This window comes from Oncorhynchus nerka, linkage group LG15, assembly GCF_034236695.1.
Source record: "Oncorhynchus nerka isolate Pitt River linkage group LG15, Oner_Uvic_2.0, whole genome shotgun sequence".
Taxonomy (NCBI): domain Eukaryota; kingdom Metazoa; phylum Chordata; class Actinopteri; order Salmoniformes; family Salmonidae; genus Oncorhynchus; species Oncorhynchus nerka.
In genome coordinates, this window is record NC_088410.1 from 45,344,128 (window position 1) to 45,364,404 (window position 20,277).

The following is a 20,277-nucleotide window of genomic DNA, read 5'->3' on the forward strand; positions in this document are numbered from 1 at the left end:
CGTATGGAGGAAACCTGGCACCATCCCTACAGTGAAGCATGGTGGTGAAAGCATCATGCTGTGTTTTTTCTTTCTTCAGTGGCAGGGACTGGGAGACTAGTCAGGATCGATGGAAAGATGAACAAAGCAAAGTACAAAGAGATCCTTGATGAAAACCTGCTTCAGAGCGCTCAGGACCTCAGACTGGGGCAAAGGTTCACCTTCCAACAGGACAACGACCCTAAGCACACAACCAAGACAATGCAGGAGTGGCTTCGGGACAAGTCTCTGAATGTCCTTGAGTGGCCCAGCCAGAGCCTTGTACTGGATTGAACATCTCTGGAGAGAGCTGAAAATAGCTGCCCAGCAACGCTCTTCATCCAACCTGACAGACCTTGAGAGGCTCTGCAGAGAGGAATGGGAGAAACTCCTCAAATGCAGGTGTGCCAAGCTTGTAGCATCCTACCCAAGAAGACTCAAGGCGTGAGTACGTAAATATGATTTTTTTTTTTTTTACATTTGCAAAAATGACTAAAAATCTGTTTTTTATTTGTCATTATGGGGTATTGTTTGTAGATTGATGAGAGGAAAAAATGATTTAATCAATTTTAGATTAAGGCTGTAACATATCAAAGTGTGGAAAAAGTAGAGGTCTGAATACTTTCCGAAGGCACTGTATATACAGTACCAGTCAAAAGTTTGGACACACCTACTCATTCAAGGGTTTTTCTTTATTTTTAGTATTTTCTTCTTTGTAGAATAATAGTGAAGACATCAACACTATGAAATAACACATATGGAATCATGTAGTAACAAAAAGTGTTAAACAAATCAAAATATATTTTTGATTCTTCAAAGTAGCCACCCTTTGCTTTCATGACAGCTTTGCACACTCTTGGCATTCTCTCAACCAGCCTCACCTGGAATACTTTTCGAACAGTCTTGGAGTTCCCACATATTCTAAGCACTTGTTGGCTGCTTTTCCTTCACTCTGCGGTCCAACTCATCCCGAACCATCTCAGTTGAGTTGAGGTTGGATGATTGTTGAGGCCAGGTCATCTGATGGAGCACTTCATCACTCTCTTTCTTGGTCAAATGGCCCTTACACAGCCTGGAGGTGTGTTGGGTCATTGTCCTGTTGAAAAACAAATTATAGTCCCACTAAGCGCAAACCACATGGGATGGCTTATCACTGCAGAATGCTGTGCGTTGAATTCTAAATGAATCAGTGTCACCAGTAAAGCACCCCCACACCATCACACCTCCTCCTTCATGCTTCACGGTGGGAACCCCACATGCGGAGATCATTCGTTCACCTACTCTGCGTCTCACAAAGACACATCAGATGAAACCAAAAATCTCAAATTTGGACTCATCAGACCAAAGGACAGATTTCTATCGCCGTTCTAATGTTCATTGCGTGTGTTTCTTTGACCCAAGCAAGTCTCTTCATGTTATTGGTGTCCTTTAGTAGTGATTTCTTTGCATTAATTCAACCATAAAGGCCTGATTCACGCAGTCTCTTCTGAACAGTTGATGTTGAGATGTTGTATGTTACTTGAACTCTGTGAAGCATTTAGTTGGGCTGCAAATTCTGAGGCTGGTAACTCTAATGAACTTATCCTCTGCAGCATAAGTAACTCTGGGTCTTCCTTTCCTTGGCATTCTCTGGTTGAGAGAAATTGTGAAGATTAATGACAAAAATAAATCACAATGAAATGCATTTCAATCCCACTTTGTAATGAAACAAAATGTTTTTAAAAAACAAGGGGGGGTTCTGAAACTTTATCAGCTTGAGACCCAAATTAGAATTTGAACGTCCTCCTGTGACCCAAATCATCCTCCAACGACCCAAATTTAAAAAATAAATAGTGTGCGATTATAGATGTATTCTCAAAACTCGCGACCCACGTATCACATGCCCAGGGCCCACTTTGGGTCCCAACCCATAAGAAACCCTCATATAGATTATAGTCTAGGTTGTCTAGATCAAATACTATATGATCAAAATATATTATAGACTGTAAATCGGTTTACTCACTATATCAAAAATAATCTGACACCCATCAACCCAAAAAGGATGAACAAAATAACCATTGTGAACATTTTGAAAAAGTATTGTGTGCAATTTATTGAATGATATTCTCTCTTCGTTATACAGTACATATTTGAACAAATGAGCTCTTTGAAATTGTATAAAGAAATCTACAACATTGTAAAAGATTAAGCGGTTCTCTGCCTTCAGATTTCATTCTTATTTACAACAGAATGTGATTTTGATGAGCACATGGGGAATTACTAGCTGGTCCCAGATCTGTTTGTGCTGCTTTACAATGACCATAAGCCAAGACATCACAAAACACATCTGGGACCAGGCTAGTGAATTACTTTATCATAACATGTTCAACTTAGCATAGAACCAATTTACTCAATTAATTTTGCATTTCATAATATGCTTTAATGTTACCAGAGTAGATCGTCACAGGAATCATAGTAAATCTAATTGCATCTCAACCTTTTACACTAAACCGAAAACCCTGACAAATACAGCCTAACTTGTATAGCATTATCAATAATGAACAAATCCTATTCAATAAAATATGTGCTTGTTTTTTTTGCTTCATATCTCCTGTGGTAAGAGTGTTGGTTCTTTCCCAACCCTTGTAGGCCAAGGGTACAAAGTAAAGCGGACAGACAATTCAGGAGGGGGCTTATTTTTGCTTCGTAGGCCTTTGGACCAGGGAGTGGCATGACATGTACTCCTACCCTGGAGTACCCTATCTGGGCACCCCCTGAAATGGATTGTTATATCCTAGCCTTGAGAGTCATATACTGTAAATCAGTTCAAATTGACTTCAGTCTCACAAAAATGAGTTTGATGTGAGTCCAAGTGAGAATGGCAAGTGTCCACCATGACAGTCATGTCTTCTAGAAGTTTGAAGATGTAGAAAAACGTTCAGGAAATGGCCCGTAGTCAGAATTCCATAGTGAACACATCCAAAAAGATTGTTGACCACCCTAATATGTCACACTCACTAACAGCACAGATGAGTCGAGTCAAAACTGGTGATGTGAAAATCTCCTTATAATTCAGAAGTGTTTAAGTGTGACAAGACAAACAGCATCGCTAAATGCAGTAAGGAATTGGAACATGGCCACACTTATTGTAAAGTAAAGCCTTGAAAATACCACTATAATAAACAAGAGCTGTGAATTATAAGACAGTCTAAAACGTCTCTTCCTTGTGGAGGTTTGCTACCAATGCAGACCTACAACTCATGAGAATATCAAGTGAACACTTTTAATGCATGAAAACAGCATGGTCAAATGCAGTTTCATGGAACACATCAAGTCAGTGTACACTGTGTAATCTACACCAAAGGGACCATGATAAAGTTGTTGTTGTTGGTTTAAGAGTATTTCAACTGGCCTTTGTCAATTAGTCACTCGACTTCCTCTAAACAAAACAATGGCTTCATAATTTCAAGCAAAATGTGACATTGTGAATATCGACCAATCCATTACACCTGGGTAAGGCCTAGATCTAAATCTCCGAAACAGACGCTTAAAACATTATGTCTTAAAACACCTCAACACGTGTCATAAGATCTTTCATGCCTGCAGAGAATCAGGGCATTGGTTAAACATCTTGAGGAAATTGGCCTAGGTGTGTCCCTCGGGTTTGTGTATTGGAGCAGTGGGTTGTTTAAATGTATGAGACAAGCCGCTGCCGTAGTCTCTCAGGGACAGATAGTTGCTGTCATTTACGTATTCACGCGGATTAGAGCAGAAGTGGCCTGCCTTTGTCATCCTGTAATAGCTTTTTTTTTGTCCTTGACGCACTCAATCACTCTCTCGCTCTCTCTCTCTCACTCTCACCATATGCATATTACATTATTTCAATTCCTGTCAGGAACTGACTCAAATCAAAATAAAGCTGGCAGTGTTGACAGATCTCAGTTGTCTTTCCTCTGAAACTAACAGGATTATCCCTGATTAGTGCTTGGATGGGAAACCACCTTGGAAAACGGGTGTCTGGAAGTGGTTTTGGAAGGCCAGAAGGGGCCCGCTGGAGCCCAAGTGAAGTGATAGGGGGGGGGGGGGGGGGACATCCATTCTTATCAGTATCTATAGTCAGTTTCATTATTTTCTTCATATGACCATTACTCTGTTATCGACTTACAATATAAATTGCTTTGCGCAATCTAGCAGGCTCTCATATAGTGCTACAAATAACACTTGTTACCCCTATGTTCCCCCTGCCTGAAGAAGACTCTTTCAGTCAAAATGCGTTGTAGTCGTGCGTTCTGATGTTATATACACTATAGGCCGATCTGCTCCTTATACAGTATGTATTCGTTGTAAAAATGTTCTGTATCATACTGGCCGCCTACTGCTTTTCTTTCTTGGCCTACCTTCCACTGCCCTCATCTTACCAATATGTTGTTATTATCATTTTTTAAATTACCTTTATTTAACTAGGCAAGTCAGTTGAGGACAAATTATATTTACAATGATGGCCTACCCCAGCCAAACCCAGACGACCCTGGGCCAACTGTGCAACGCCCTATGGGACTCCCAATGTGGTGCAGCCTGAATTCAAACCAGCTCCTGCAATGATGCATCTTGCACTGAGATACAGTGCCTTAGACCACCGCGCCACTCGGGAGCCTCATGTTATAACAGAATGCATCCAAGTCCAAGGCACTGGATTACAAAACACCAGAGAAACGAGTTGGAATGGTCCAGAATAAGCATGAAAAACAAATACCCACGTCTATAACTACATTGGTCACAAGAGCAAACCAAGAACACAACTTGTCAGACACACCCAACCCCCTTCCTGGTAAATGATCAAATCACCAATGACAAGTGATTGTCACACAAAGCCTGGAGATGACTTATTCACAGAGAGGGAGCAGAGCCATTGACACCCCGCCGTTTACTGAGCAGAGCAAAGGGGGCCATCAGCAATTCAGGCAAACACACAACAGCAAACAATAGGCTGCAATCAAGACCGACCTTTTCCCAGGAGGGGGGATGATGGCCAATAAAAGCCAGGCCTTTCCAATGCAAAGCCTGATGCTCAGGCTATTCTGTCACTGTGGTGGTGGGGAGAAAAATAACCCCCAAATGAGAAACGAGAAATGGAGCAACTAGCTGACAAGCAACCAGGCATATGGTTGGAATGACTTAAGTTAAAAAAAAAGTGAATGTCGTTTTTATTCAAGCGAACACATTGTATATGTCCCATGTGGTGACCCGGGTGTTGCGAGCACCATCTTCAACAGACTGAGCCAATTGGATCAACTGAAGAACCACTAATTAATGAGCAGGGAAAGGTAGTGTTTGTCACCGGCAATATGGTGCAGGAGAACATGTTGGGGGGGGGGGGGGGGGGGGGAGAAATGGAAGAAAAGTCATTGGTTTTGACATATAGTGAAGATGTAGGTAGAGTTCCCTGTCACTACTGCACGCCCTAGCCATGTGTAGCAAAGGGGAAACCACGTGGATTTGGACAGAGAACATTCATTAGTAGTTGGTCATAGTGTGTGAGAGATAGTGAGAAGGGGGAGGAGACTGTATTCTTCAGTGTTTTGTCAAACAACAAGAAACAAACACAATGAACCAGTATCTGGCTACCACTAAAAGTCTTAATTAGCTATAAAAAACATTATTTTTAAACAGTACTTGTTGGAAATGTATGGTCGGAAGCATTTTTGTAATGACCAACTGTGAAAACGCTATTCACTGGTAGCATACAGTTCACTCTGCCTTTTTTATAGTTGTCTCAAATTGCACCCTACTCCCTAAAAACAGTGCATTACTTTTGAAAAGTACTTTCAAAGCGAGTTCACTTTGTAGGGAATAGGGTGCCACTTGGGTCACACCCATGGCGTCTCCCCACAACCATTGGAGTCTTTTAGAGAAAGCAAAATATTTTCAGAGAAAAGGAAATGCTACACTAGCTACACTCTAGTAGCTCCGATGCTATGATTTAGTTACTAATGTTTTCGACAGCAAGCTGTCTTTATCAGAGTTTCATCATTTAAAAATCACCAACTTTTGACAGGTACCCTCTAACAAATGTCCCCAAGTGGTGAATTAAATACCATTGCATTTCAAAACGTATTGATCTCTCACACCCAGATAAAGAATGTATTACCGATATTTTCATTTGACAAGGTTAATATGTTTTATTAGATGAGCGAATAGGCTACTTTTTAATCACTTGACTGGAATCATTCCATTTTCCACATTTACAGGCCCCTTGAGAGAGTGAATCACCTGATGGCTATACGGGCGGCAGGGTAGGCTAGTGGTTAGAGAGTTGGACTAGTAACCGGAAGGTTGCAAGTTCAAACCCCCGAGCTGACAAGGTACAAATCTGTCGTTCTGCCCCTGAACAGGCAGTTTAACCCCCTGTTCCTAGGCTGTCATTGAAAATAAGAATTTGTTCTTAACTGACTTGCCTAGTTAAATAAAAAAGTGGCTATACATACCACACAGGCAGAAATGTAATGCATTTCTTTTTTGTTAAAGGACCAACAAAAAATAAATGTCAAAGAAATTACAAATAGATGTAATCATTTGTTTAAATTTTTTTTTTTAATGTAGGTAGCGAAAAAAGGTATTTAACGAAAAAAGTTGCAGTGGTGGGCAGTGGTGTGACAGGGTGCTTAGTTAAACATCTTTAATGCAAACAATGTGTTCTGCTACATTCAAGAATGAAATCCTTCCCTCCAAAACTGTCATGGACAATTGAGATGAAGAAATAGTCTAAAGCAGTTTCCTCTCCTAGCCCCCTAATCCTTCCTCGAGTTGTGTCCTTTCCTTTCTCCATCTCTTTTGAATAGGCCGCCTGGTCAGGAACTGTGACGTGGGAAAAGCCATACGGTAGCACTGAATATGCAGTGCAGTGAATCACAGACCATTTACATGAGTATGTGCAGTGTGGAGAATAGTCAATACAACCACTGTCATTTAGCAGGCATTAGTCAAAGTTATTTGATGCTTAACCTCAAGTCCGAATTGGCCTTAGTTTCATTTGCTATCCTATAGAGATTTGAAACGGAATTAATGGTTGACGTGACTGGAATTTGAGGTGGAACTAACCACAACTTTCCCATGCATACCGAGTAGTGGTCCCATATGTGAAACACACCAGCATCTGTGCAAACTCATTTACAATATTAAAAACAGTGATGCCAAAAACACCAAAAGGTGAATTGTAGAGAGGGAAGTTGAGGCAGAAGTTTGGGAGAGAAACCATTTTGAATTATATTGCTGCCGCAACAAGCTTTGAGTTGCTGGAAGTACCTACTTTATAAAACCCACAGACTTTTGAAATGTTCAATGAAATAGCCACAATGATGCAGCATGATAACGTTGTTAAAAGCATCCTGAAATAACAAGGAAACAATAAAAACTCAATCACTTTTTGCCCAGTGGGACAGTTCTCAATTGTGGTCCTGTCTACGTTTTCCACAAAACCTGAATTATATTCAATTGATCTGATATACCTACACCATGGTTGTATTCATTAGGCAACAACGTAGCGAAACATTTTGCAATGGAAAATTAAATTAGATTTTCCACCAGGTTTCAGTCAGTTTTTTCCCCCTGTGTGGTGCCTTATAAAAAGGACCGATTGGTAAATTCACAGACCAATGGAGACACATGCGAGTGCAAAGTGTGGCCATTGTCATGGGACTGTGGCCATTGTCATGGGACTGTGGACATTGGCTGATGAATACATCCTCAGACCAAAAATGGCAGAAAACAATATCTCAATGGAAAAGTAGGATCTTCAAACGTTATTCCAGTAAATATCGACGTGTGAGTGTAGTTCGAGTCGGTTATAAAGTACCGATTCTTTTTTTCCCCGATATATATTTAAAAAGGTTGGACAAAAACATACATTATGTTTTCAATAGATCTCACTTATATAAAGTTGTGGTATTTGACATGAAATACCCCAATCCTCTATTTCCTAATTCAGTTTTCAGTGCCCTACTCTCCGAAACTGCTCACGAATCTAGAGCTGCAGGCAAGGGCTCATACAAAACAGATAAACACAATGAAAACAAAAAAGCACCAGGAAGACATAAGATAGCTGTGGGTCTGATGCGTGTGTGTGTGTGTGTGTGTGTGTGTGCGCTCCTCCGAATAAGTGTGTGTACGTTTGACCGCATGGTGGTGTTGTGCAAACTATGGGTGGGCCAAGGCAAGGGAGAGGGAGGGGCATTGGAAAGCACAAACGCTTACTCTTGTCCGCATATTAGATCTCTTATAGCCAAGATACAGGTACATCTAAAATAGTCTTGATATAGTTTCTTAATGAGATAATAATAATACCATCAACAAAAAAATGTCATCATTTGCAAAATACTTTTGTGTGTATGTACTGGTATGTAGGCTATCTGCGGCGTTTTAAATGTGTGCTGCATTATGTCATGTTTCGTGTTTTGTGTGGACCCCAGGAAGAGTAGCTGCTGCTTTCGCAAGAGCTAATGGGGATCCTAATAAAATAACCCCCCAAAAAGTTCTAAAAATAGTAACAAAGGCTGTGGTTTAGGTTTTTCCATTGCAGCCTCGTGAGAGGAGACAAGCATTCCCCATATAGTCTACAGCCCAAAAGTTCTCTCTCTCTCTCTTTGTTTCTCACTCCATCTACTGTAGACTGGCGGCCACCAAGACCAGACGACCCTGCGTGTGGTGAAAAGACCCCAACCCTCCCTCTCTCCCTCCGCCATCATCCCTTCCTCCATCGCAGTTTCTCGCTCTCTCTCTTAGAGGCGAGTCTGGGCCTCAGGGACATAGATCTCGATGCTGTCGGCGCTCTCCGTGGCCGAGTTCTGCCGGACCGAGGCGGCCCTCTTGGCAGCCAGTAGGCGCTTGCGGGCCTCCGTCCGCTGCTTCTCCGCCGAAGAGGTGGACGAGGCGGAGTCGGCGCTCTTCTCGCGGCCCAGCACCGGCCTCCCCTTACCGGGCTTCTTTGGCACTGGAGGAGGGGCCTCTTTCTTGTCCTCCTGGTGGTGGTGGGCCACAATGGACGGAGTCAACCACAAGGGGGCAGAAAAGACATGGGAAAGAGAGACACGGGAGAGAGATGGGGTTGGGTGTAGGGGGGGGTGGAAGGGGGAGAGATGAGAGAGTAAGAGGATGCAAGGCGTTGTTGCTGTAGGAAGAAAGCCTTGTAACTCCTTTAAAAGCTGTAACTGAATATTTTATGACTTTAGGACCAAGAAAAAGTATTCAAAATAGCATCTGATTATTAATAGCTTTCGTGAAATGTATGTTCATACATGGTTTCAGTTTGTTTCAGTTTTGGAGATACAAGGTTTTATTCTGAAAGCAACGAAACAACGGAGGGTAATGCAGAGGTTGCAAAAAAAGAGCATTGTGTCATTTGATAAACGTAGATCTTTGACAGGGACATTTGATTATGGTGAAGCTTTCTACAATAAAATGTACAAGGTGGCTAACTTGACACAGGGCCAATTATATGGACAACACAGATAAAATACGTTGAATATAGGAGATTTAAGGTGACACTTTGTCAGAGTAGACGCTGAACAATACCTGTGTGAATAACATGACGAGGACATTAAAATGGTCACACTCCATTTGGCCGTACGCCATAAAAGTGTCACTATATTCATATAACTTAAACAAGACATAACACACATCGATGCTGTTATGACGTACAGTTCAAATGAAGTGTATCCCATTCGATGAATCACACTGAATCAATGCAATGTCACTGCAGAAGAAGTGAAACGGCGCTGCATGAACTCAAAGCAGTTGAAGCGCACATCCACCCAACTGCTCTCACCAAAACATACTCCTTCCACTACAGTCAATCCAGCAGCCATCAAACTAACCGCTCCCTACACACGCGCGCGTGCACACACACACACACACATCCAAGATAGAGCGAAAGCCAGGGCCGCATTCCATGACGTGATGCAACCTTTGCCATTGCCATGCAAGTTCGACTTCAGACCGGAGCATTTATTTTACCGCTGACATGCATGCTCAAAGGAGGGGCTTAAAAGCGCAGAAACAGTCCAAAACAAACTGCCCTCTTTGAGATTGAACACCATGCATGTGTAAAGGGAGGTGGCTTCTCTCTAAGCCCCCTTTACATTGGGCTGGGAAACCCCTTTAAGTGTTCCCCTCACACAGGGAGGGGGAGAAGAGAGAGGGGAGATGGGGAGGGAGGAGAGAGGCCAGTTTCGGCGGCTTTCCTACCCCAGTCTGGGCACTGGGCAGCAGGGGTGGGAAGTACCTTCCGCTCGGGGGGCGAGTGGGCCACGGCAGGGGACTGCCAGTCGCTGGACTTGAGTTGGTAGAGCTCGTCAAATTTGAGGCTGATGTCCTCGATGGAGAGCTGCAGCAGGTCCCAGAAGCCCGCCAGGTCCTGGGCTGTGGGCCGCGGGTTGGCGTTCACATTCTGGAGGGAGGGAGAAAAAAAAAAAAAAAAATGGGGGAGTAGGTGGGAGAGGGGGGAGAGAGAGAAATAGTGAAAAAGAGAGTGAATGTTAGAGGGGGAGAGGGAAATGGTGAGGGAGAAAACAAGAGAGGGATAAAGAAGATGTTTGAAATTCATCGAGTCTTGCTCTGTCCACTTTGGATACTAGAGGGAGCTGTCCTACAACACAATGTCAGTGAAGACCTCTGTCCCACTGAATAGATCCGCGTTTCCCAAACTCGGTCCTGGGGACCCCAAGGGGTGCAAGTTTTGGTTTTTGCCCTAGCGCTACAAGGGTGATTCAAATGATCAACTCGTCGCCAAGCTTTGATTATTTGAATCAGCTGTGTAGTGTTAGGGCAGAAAACAAAACGTGCACCCTTTGGGTTCCCCAGGAACGAGTTTGTGTAAATCATTCTGTCGGGAAGTGTAGATGTTGTTTGTCCTTGCACTCAAGTGTGCTACTGTATTGTCATTTGATATATGCCTCTGTAAAAACCTACGCTGCCGTCTTGGGGCAAGTCTTCCTTGAAAATATATATTTTCCCCTGCTTGATAAGAAGTCAAATGAAATAAAAAGCACAAAAAAAGTCCCTTAACGCAAGGTAGAATTGACCACTTTACATAAGCAGTATACTGACTGTATAGTGACTTGGGTGGTACTCTGTTTTACCGTGCAAGCTAAGTCTGTCAGAGTCTGACGGACGGCTAGACGGTCACAACTTCCACTTGTTTTCTCCACCTGACCCACTCGTTCTGTGACTAATGCGCTACCAGACTGTTCTTTGTTATGGTCGGGTCTCCCTGGTTATGGTCGGGTCTTGTGTGGCTCAGTTGGTAGAGCCTGGCGGTTGTGGGTTCAATTCCCACAGGGGAGCAGTATGAGAAATGTATACACTCACTTACTGTAAGTCACTCTGGATAAAAGCATCTGCTAAAATGTAAAAAAAAATCTGTTCAACTAAACTTAGTTCGAGGGACCGTTCTCGTTCTGTGGGATTTAAACAACACAACAAAGTATGGTAGAACTAACTGTTTCCAGCTGAAAATTGTATGTATTGAGAGAAATTATCTGGATTCTGAATAACATTTCTCCTTCAAAAGGGACATGTTGTGTAATGATAAGGGGGGGATCCCAATAGGTAATTGTCCAATAAATACAAAAAAATGTAGTCTTTAGAAGTTGTATTGGATGTCAGACCATTTCTTCTGAATATAGATGCCTTTTGATAGAATTATATCAGCAAAGCCCAAAGGTTCAATACACAACCATTAATGCAAAACACGAGTTCAACAATATGGTGGCATTAAAACTGACTCACATTACAACCGACTCATTGAACACAAATCAGTACCCCTTTCTTCAACGATACGCACACTGAACTTTATGACCACATGATCACTATTCAGAAAAACGGTGTTAACATCCATGGATTCTTGGTCCTCTGTCTGAATAACTGCACATCTAAGTTCTCATTTGAGAGAACCTAAAACATTCAGTCAATGATGACACTGAATCCCCCTCAGTCTTATCCTACTGATTGGGGCTGTCATAGTCTGAGTCCGCTGTACTGAGATCAGTGGAATGATGGGATACAGAGAGACGTGTCCGACTTTTTAAGGGTGCTTAACCCGTCAGGTCGGGGAAAAGCCAGGTCAATTAATTTCCCATTGACCTTACTGCCTGTTAGCATTCAGCTTGTCACTTAGCTAATGCTAATCTCTCAGTCGCATTTCATGTGGCATGTGTTTGCCTAATGATGTGATGTGTGTACGATCAGATGTGGAATTTCTTTTTTTGTGTGCTTTTTTGTAATGTTTGGTTATTTGACGTGTGTGTAGAGTATGGAATAGTATTGTTTTGTCTGGTAATGTGGTGATATTGTTTTGTCTGGTGATGTTTTTGTATGGTAGTATTGTTTTGTCTGGTAATGTGGATGTATTGTTTTGTCTGGTGAGGCTTTTGTAGGGTAGTGTTGTTTTGTTATGTGATGTTGTTGTGGTGGCATAACAAACATTGTTTGGTCTAGTCATTTGATGTTGTCGTCACCGGGTAGTATTGTTTTGCCTGTTTATGTGATGTGTGTATGGGTGAGTTGGAATATGCAGAGGTGATACTTACCAAGTTTTGTTCACACAGCCCTCTGAACTGCTCAAATTTCTTGGTCATGAGGAGCTGAGCACTGCCCACTGCACTGCGGACCTTCCCCAACACTGCAGATAACAAACACACACACATTTCGCTGTGCATTTGGAATACAACGCTAATCAATGGAGCGCCTTGAATGTCTATTGTTTCACTCAGGAATGAAACCCTAAACTAGGCTAATGGTAATAAACTCTTCCCATAGCTACTGATGTGTATCAGGTCTTACTGTACTGTCTCAAAAACAACAAGACAGTGTTCTTGCCATGTACTGAGTAAATACTTAGAACACTACCAGCTTGAGAGAGATGTGGTTGTCTACACACTTCCCCCTGTCTGTACAACTACATTGAAAGCTAGCACACAAGGGAATCTGTGAAAAGGATTTGTCACACAGGGAGAAACGAGATGATTTGCGAGGGAGAGCAACCTGTTTTAACAGGAACATTACATTGTAACAGCAAAACATGCCAACAACGTTACCAAAATGAACCCCAAGCTAATGTTGGGCGTCTAGACTAGAGGTGGATGTTAAGGCCATGTCAAAATGACCATGTCAAAATGACTCCATAAGAGGGCAACACGAGAGGATCACAATGTCTTTATGACATGCTTTTACTGCTGCGTCAGAAGTAGAACGAACATCTGCATTGGTGAAATCTGACCACTGGATGATGAGGTTATGGAATTGAGAATAGGGACCAGCGGAACCAGGTATTTTTCTATGGTCCTGCAGTAATCCGATTTGATGTCGACTCGATCTTGCCAACAGTGAGAGAAATGCACATGTGAGCACGCATACACTGTGCACGCGCAGATACACACATGCGTGACCTTGGCTGGTTCTTGGTTTGGTTAAGATCTTCTGATATAGCGTGCATGCTTGACTGAGATGATGTGTCAGGACTGTGCAGTGTGTGTGTGTGTCTCATGCCTACTCTCTCTTGTGTGCTGTGTCAGCCTGATGTTGAGGCGTTAATATTATCTGGGTCTGTAATTCGGTCCAGAGTAGATTAGTGTAATTCTAGTATAACAGGTCTGTCTGTGTGTTAACCCCAGGTATTACTGCCTCATCCACTGCAGTGTGTGTGTGTGTTTGTGTGTGAATCCTGTGGTTGAACCCTACTTCCAAGGCTTTGAACCTTTGGATCGAGTCAGTTCAGGTCTAACCACTATCTAGATTAGTGCATCCGCATGGTGTGGATGTTAGTGGGGGCTCTTTCCAAAAGAATAGGCTACATTATGTCATCTCAGAAAAACTTTGCATAGAGTTGAGTTAGGGAGAGGTTTGTCCCGGAGCATAGTCTGTTGTCAGGGTATGACCTACTTTCTGATAGGTTCATGATCATTATGTCTGCACAGGAGCAAACATTTTCAAATGAAAGCGGTCAATGATAGTTGTAACTAGGGTAGGCAATTGTTTGTATATTTGTTCTGCAAGAATAGAACGATTAGTTGTCTTACCCTCCTCTGAGAGCTGGTTGTCTTTGGTCTCTTGCTCCATCTGCTGGCACCAGCCCTCCATGCGGCCCGTCTCCGCCTGCAGCAGCTTGAGGAACCAGTGGCCGTCCCGCCGGCAGGCAGGGCCTGGAGGGGGCACCGCGTTAGGGTTCCCGCTACCGCTATTTCCGTTCCCGCTCTCCAGCCAGGGGTCCGGAGGGGGCAGGGATGAGGGGTCCAGGGCCGGGTCCATGCTCTCGGAGAAGGAGTCGGAGGAGTCGGACCGTGTGGTGGAGCGGTTGAGGATCTGCCGAAGCGGAGGTGGCGACGTACTGGTGTCAACGGTGGGATTTGATCCGTTGCCCTTGCTGACCTGGCCGCTGCACGGGGGCGAGGCCATGGATTGGCAGGCGCTGTTGACCATGCTCTTCTTCTCGGCGGCGGGCTTGGCGTGGGAGTTGGCGTGCGAGTTGATGGGAAGGTCCTGTGTGTCAGAGTCTGTCTCCTGCTTGGAGGCCATGCTACTGGAGCGACTGTGCCTGAAAAAAACCCCACACAAAACAGTGAGAAAATAGAAAGTGGTCAATGTTCCATCAATATCGATGGCAAAACAGACAATGCATCTCTAATAATGTTATTCTGTCAAAACAATGGATAAGTAACACCAACCTGCAATCAAAAGCCAACCAAACCAAACCCAACTGCTTCTGTAACTGAGCCAACCATCCATAACAAAGACTAGAGGACAAAAATACGACCTAGCCTTTTCCTGCTGCAAAACAAACCAAGGAATGTTCTCAACGTCAGCCACTACATCCTCTACTGATCAATACAGGTATAAAAACAGAAGACGGATATCGATCACAGTGTAGCGTTGCCTTGTCGACATGATGCGGTGGTGCACTCAGCTCGGAGGCAGTAGACAGGAGACACAGAACATAGCCTAAACCATAGAGATGGATAGAGAGCATACCACACAGTTGACAACGTTCAAATGGTGAAAGCCCTCCATTGCATTGCACATGCCATCGCAGTCTTTGGTGGCAAGTTTGATCTCTATCTATCTCTATGACTCATCACGTGTACGGGTAAAGGGCTTGGCATGTTAGTGCAAACCCTGACCTTTGTCTGGACCTTGGCTACAATGCTACCTTCTGATTGAAGTGATAGAACAGGAAACGCCAAACAGGGGAATGGACGTTCATCTGTGGAAATATTATGGATACTTGGCAGTCTGAATATCCATGGTTAAGAATAGGATAATAATAATAGATGGGAAGGGAGGTAAAATACATACTTTAATTGTTGGTATGGGGTGCCAATAAATAGCATTTATGTTTTAATTAGAAATAGGACTAGGAGGTGGTGTTCTGAAAATGAGTATGTTATCGGTGGACATTCCGGTATAGAAGCTCTTTGTTTAGGCTCTGTCTATGATGTCAAATGATAAAGGCCACATTCAGATGTAAGCTAGGAGGGAGGTCAAAGAGAGGGAACAAAGGGGAGTGAAGCCGAGTGTGGCATGCAAAGACTTCCTGGCATTCAAAATATTGCGAAACTATGTAAAACTACATGACAAGTACTACGCTACAGAACGACTTTCAAATGTTGCATGGATCATTGTAAAATAGCTTATGTAAATATTGTATGCTCTTGGCAACATAGCAGGTGTGTTACTGTTTTCTCACATTATGTATATTTTCTCAGTGTCTACATCAAAATGGCCCCTCAGAAATGAATATATTTAGGCAACATTTTATTGTGTGGAGGAGAAATGAACGGGAGTCACAAACGGGACAGGAAGTGCACTTACCAGCTGTCGTCCGCCTGGATTCCGATTGACTGGAATCTGGCCAATGGCGGTGGCGGTGTCTCCTCTCGCTGGACTTCCTCCTGAATGCAGTCAACCTAACAACCGATCAAAAAAACAGTATTCAATACAAAACATTTGTCACCTGGAAAAGGTTGATTCCGGTAGAAAATCTGTGGTGCTCCAGGTCATATTTTTTGCAGTCGATCTGCACGCCTTAGAAGATTGCTACTATATATATAATGTTTATGTGGTCCCAGAGACAGTAAACACTTCTGCAGGCATTGTGAGATCTGAACATTTGCTTCGCGCAAAAAAAGAACCAGCTGCCTCATTCTAGAGACAGTCTGAAAAAAAATATCTATATTAAATAATGAAGTGAAAGCATAATGTTTTCCCCAGGCAAGGATGGGGAGAACTCTTTTGAGTTTTTCATTTTCCAGATGGCACTTTTTCAAAATTCTAATTCAGCATGCCCCATATGAGCTGTAAGCATAAGAAAAATACATGTTTAATTAGCACAGTTCACTGTTTGTTTATTCTTTAAAATTATCAATGGTTAGGTTAAATAGCCTCCAGCAGCCCAATGGTTGCACGCCAGTCCATTGCTGGACCTAAGCCACACTGCCAAACTTGTACCACAGACACACTTACTCTAGCACTTTACCTCAAACACTAAGAAACATACTGTGATATTACTGAATCTAATGAAATGTTAATGACTCCACTGTAACACCACTGTCAACACCATAATGTCACTGACAGTACTTTAACGTCACAGATAGTACCGTAACGTCACTTATATTACCGTAACGTCACTTATATTACCGTAACGTCACTTATATTACCGTGACGTCACTTATATTACCGTGACGTCACTTATATTACCGTAACGTCACTTATAGTACCGTAACGTCACTTATAGTACCGTAACGTCACTTATATTACCGTAACGTCACTTATAGTACCGTAACGTCACTTATAGTACCGTAACGTCACTTATAGTACCGTAACGTCACTTATAGTACCGTAACGTCACTTATAGTACCGTAACGTCACTTATAGTACCGTAACGTCACTTATATTACCGTAACGTCACTTATATTACCGTAACGTCACTTATATTACCGTAACGTCACTTATATTACCGTAACGTCACTTATATTACCGTAACGTCACTTATATTACCGTAACGTCACTTATAGTACCGTAACGTCACTTATAGTACCGTAACGTCACTTATAGTACCGTAACGTCACTTATATTACCGTAACGTCACTTATAGTACCGTAACGTCACTTATAGTACCGTAACGTCACTTATAGTACCGTAACGTCACTTATAGTACCGTAACGTCACTTATATTACCGTAACGTCACTTATATTACCGTAACGTCACTTATAGTACCGTAACGTCACTTATAGTACCGTAACGTCACTTATATTACCGTAACGTCACTTATATTACCGTAACGTCACTTATATTACCGTAACGTCACTTATATTACCGTAACGTCACTTATATTACCGTAACGTCACTTATATTACCGTAACGTCACTTATATTACCGTAACGTCACTGACTATATACCATATCGTCATTGACTAAACTGTAACAACGCGCTCCAACCTGTATCCCTATGGAGGAGAGCTTTCTCCGGGGCACGATGTCCGCTCGTGGCTCCTCTGCTGCCAGGCTCCCTCTGCTGCTGCCTGTCCTCAGGGGTTCATGGTGGGAGTCATTGGTGTCAGTCCCGGTGGTGGCGTGGTGGACGGTGGTGGCGAGGGGTTCCCGGTGGATGGCGACGGGCATGGGGATAGGCCGAGGGACACCCCGAGCCAGGCTGTTGGCGCGCGTGCTGTCGAGGCTGTCGGAGGAATTGCTGTGTGCCTGGCTAGACTGGCTGGTGATGGTCTCGCTGCGACGTTCGCGCTCAGACTGGTGGTCCAGGTAGGTGTCCTGGGCCGACTCTGTGCTGCTCTGCACCGTCACCGAGATGTAGGGCTTGGAGGTGGTGCGGGGCGGCACGGGCGGGGGCGCCGGCTTCTTACAGGTGGTGATGCATGTGGAGACTGGAGGGGAGGGAGAGAGAGTTGAGTTTTAACAAGTCTTTATTGCTCAACAATGATATACTGTAAAGCTTTCAGGGTTCAGAGAGATCAATTCCTATGAAGTGGCGTCAGCGTGAATTTTGAAGACTGCTGTACTTTGTCTGTTCATTTGCATACCAACAAAACTGATGTCAGGGAAAGTGTCACCACCTTTAATATAAGATACCTTTATCTCCAAGCAGAAATAAACGAACCAAATGCACGCTAGATTAACGCGAAGGAAGAACACCCGCACCAACAGGAACATTTTAAAGCGGAGAATTACATTTACTGGCACACGGAACATACAGTACATACCGTGCACATAATGTTCTACAGGTGGTTAGCATGAGTCGCATGCGTCAAAGTCCAAATTCCGATTCTGTCAATCAAATAATGAATGCAATTGCATGTGAACAGGAAGTACAGATCACCACCGGCTGATTGCTGAGTGGAGCCTATGGAGCTTCCACATAGCTCGATGAATAAGACAATTGATTCAAGTAATTCCAGCCCGGAACACCTAGCCCGAAGAACACGGATCCCAATCCCACGCTTCAGGTGATGTGACTGAGGATGGATGCATCGAGAGAGAGACAGAGAGCAATTCCTGGTAATGGATGACCAGTACCTGAGAAGCAGCTCCAATGGAGTGACTGACCATTCGGGGAAGCAGGTGTGCTGTTGAATAGCGCCGATCCTGTTTTTTCAGACCGTCTTTGTTTCTTGGTTTCTCCTCCTGTCCCATCGATGCCTCCCTCCACTGAACCTACAATGCCTTTTCAACTCAAACTGCCTCAACTTCATCCCAAGTCAACTGAGGATTTCAATCTTCGTCATTTACATGTTTTGTTTGTTGTGTTTTACCTTCAATGCGCTTTTGAGATTATCTGAAGTATTTTGGGGGAAAATTCTTAACTATTATTATATATGTAACTCGAGTATGCCTAGAAGGCTCAGTCTGTTACGTTTGTAATTGTTTTTTTGGCATTTATTTAAGAGGACCTCAATTAAAATGTTTTTTTGTTTGTCATCCTCGATTAATTTAAATGCATTATCCACTTGTCTGGTTGTATTGTGTTTAAAATGATCAAATAAATCTATCTATCCATGGCAGAGTAACCACCCTGCTACACTACAGCCAACAGCCATTGAAGGAGTGATTCCTTTTATATCAATGAAGGCTGCTATACTGCCTGCTTTGCGTTGAGTCCAATGGAATCGTCGAGGTTCAATTCTCCATGGCTGACGCGCGTTCATTCTATCTTGGGAATTGAAATAACGAGAAATAAAGTTGATTTTGGTTGGGTTCTGGTGTAGCAGGTAGAGTGTCGAATTGACACGATGCTGATGGCGATGCAACGCGACACGTGTAGCGTAGCTGAAGTGTAAGCGAAGGGCTGTGGGGATGAAGTTGAGAAAGAGAGAGAGAGAGAGAGAGAGAGAGAGAGAGGGGGGGGAGGAGAGAGAGAGAGGGGAAAGAGAGTGAGGGAGGGAGAGAGAGAGAGAGAGAGAAGCACTCCCAACTTAATAGAAGGAGGGTGTTGTGTGCAATCTGTTCTGCTACATCAGCATTTAACTGCGAAGGCCAATTCTACTCATTCCCCTCTTTGTCAACAGAATGGTGACATACAGTACAGCAGGTGACATGAGGGACATATTAAGGACGATACTCAGCAATAATAGAATAACTAAAAGGAACTCACCTCTGTTGGATCACCAAATATATATATATATTTTTAAATGGTTACATATAATTTAGCAGACACTCTTATCCAAAGCAATTCGGGTAAAGTGCCTTGCTCAAGGGTACATTGATAAATTTTCACCTAGTCAGCTTGGGGATTCAAACCAGTGACTTTTTGGTTACTGACCCAACACTCTTAACCGCTAGTCTACCTGACGGAGTTCCTATTGTGTATTTTCATTATAGGAACTCCATTCCCACCCACGGCTTACCCCACCGCACACTAATGCTTTTCTAACAACATTTAATAGGGACTTATGTTTTTTTTTTTTTTGCCGAGTCATGATAACTATGCTCGGTGACCCACAATTGGAGCCATTAGGCTGTGTGTGTCCAAATCGACAAGGATACTGCCTTTGGATTGGGACACAGCCATAGTCTGGTTCAGTACATAAAGCACACATTCGTGGCTTGCGAGACGAAAGAAATTCATTATCAGTGAAGTGCTTTCAGTCATCACTGTAGCCCACGTGTTGGAGTATAAGTAGGCTACATTAAACCACTTACTGATGCAGACTAGTTCAACACACTATCACAGCTTATTGTGAAATAGACAAAAATGACTTATCTGAAATTTGTGACAGGCAC

At 43.2% G+C, this 20,277-nt stretch overlaps 1 protein-coding gene across 1 annotated transcript in view; it reads right to left on the bottom strand.

Moving 5' to 3' along the window:
* Positions 1-2,084: 2,084 nt before the first annotated feature.
* LOC115142784 (disks large-associated protein 4-like) overlaps positions 2,085-20,277 on the bottom strand; it is a 48,993-nt gene continuing 30,800 nt past the window's right edge. Inside the window, exons 6-11 of the mRNA XM_029682515.2 lie at positions 17,482-17,924; positions 15,856-15,950; positions 14,067-14,581; positions 12,579-12,670; positions 10,274-10,438; positions 2,085-9,011 (exon numbers count right to left, since the gene is read on the bottom strand). Coding sequence (XP_029538375.2) covers positions 8,772-9,011; positions 10,274-10,438; positions 12,579-12,670; positions 14,067-14,581; positions 15,856-15,950; positions 17,482-17,924 — 1,550 coding nt within the window. The 3' untranslated portion in view covers positions 2,085-8,771. The remainder of the gene's footprint in view (positions 9,012-10,273; positions 10,439-12,578; positions 12,671-14,066; positions 14,582-15,855; positions 15,951-17,481; positions 17,925-20,277) is intronic.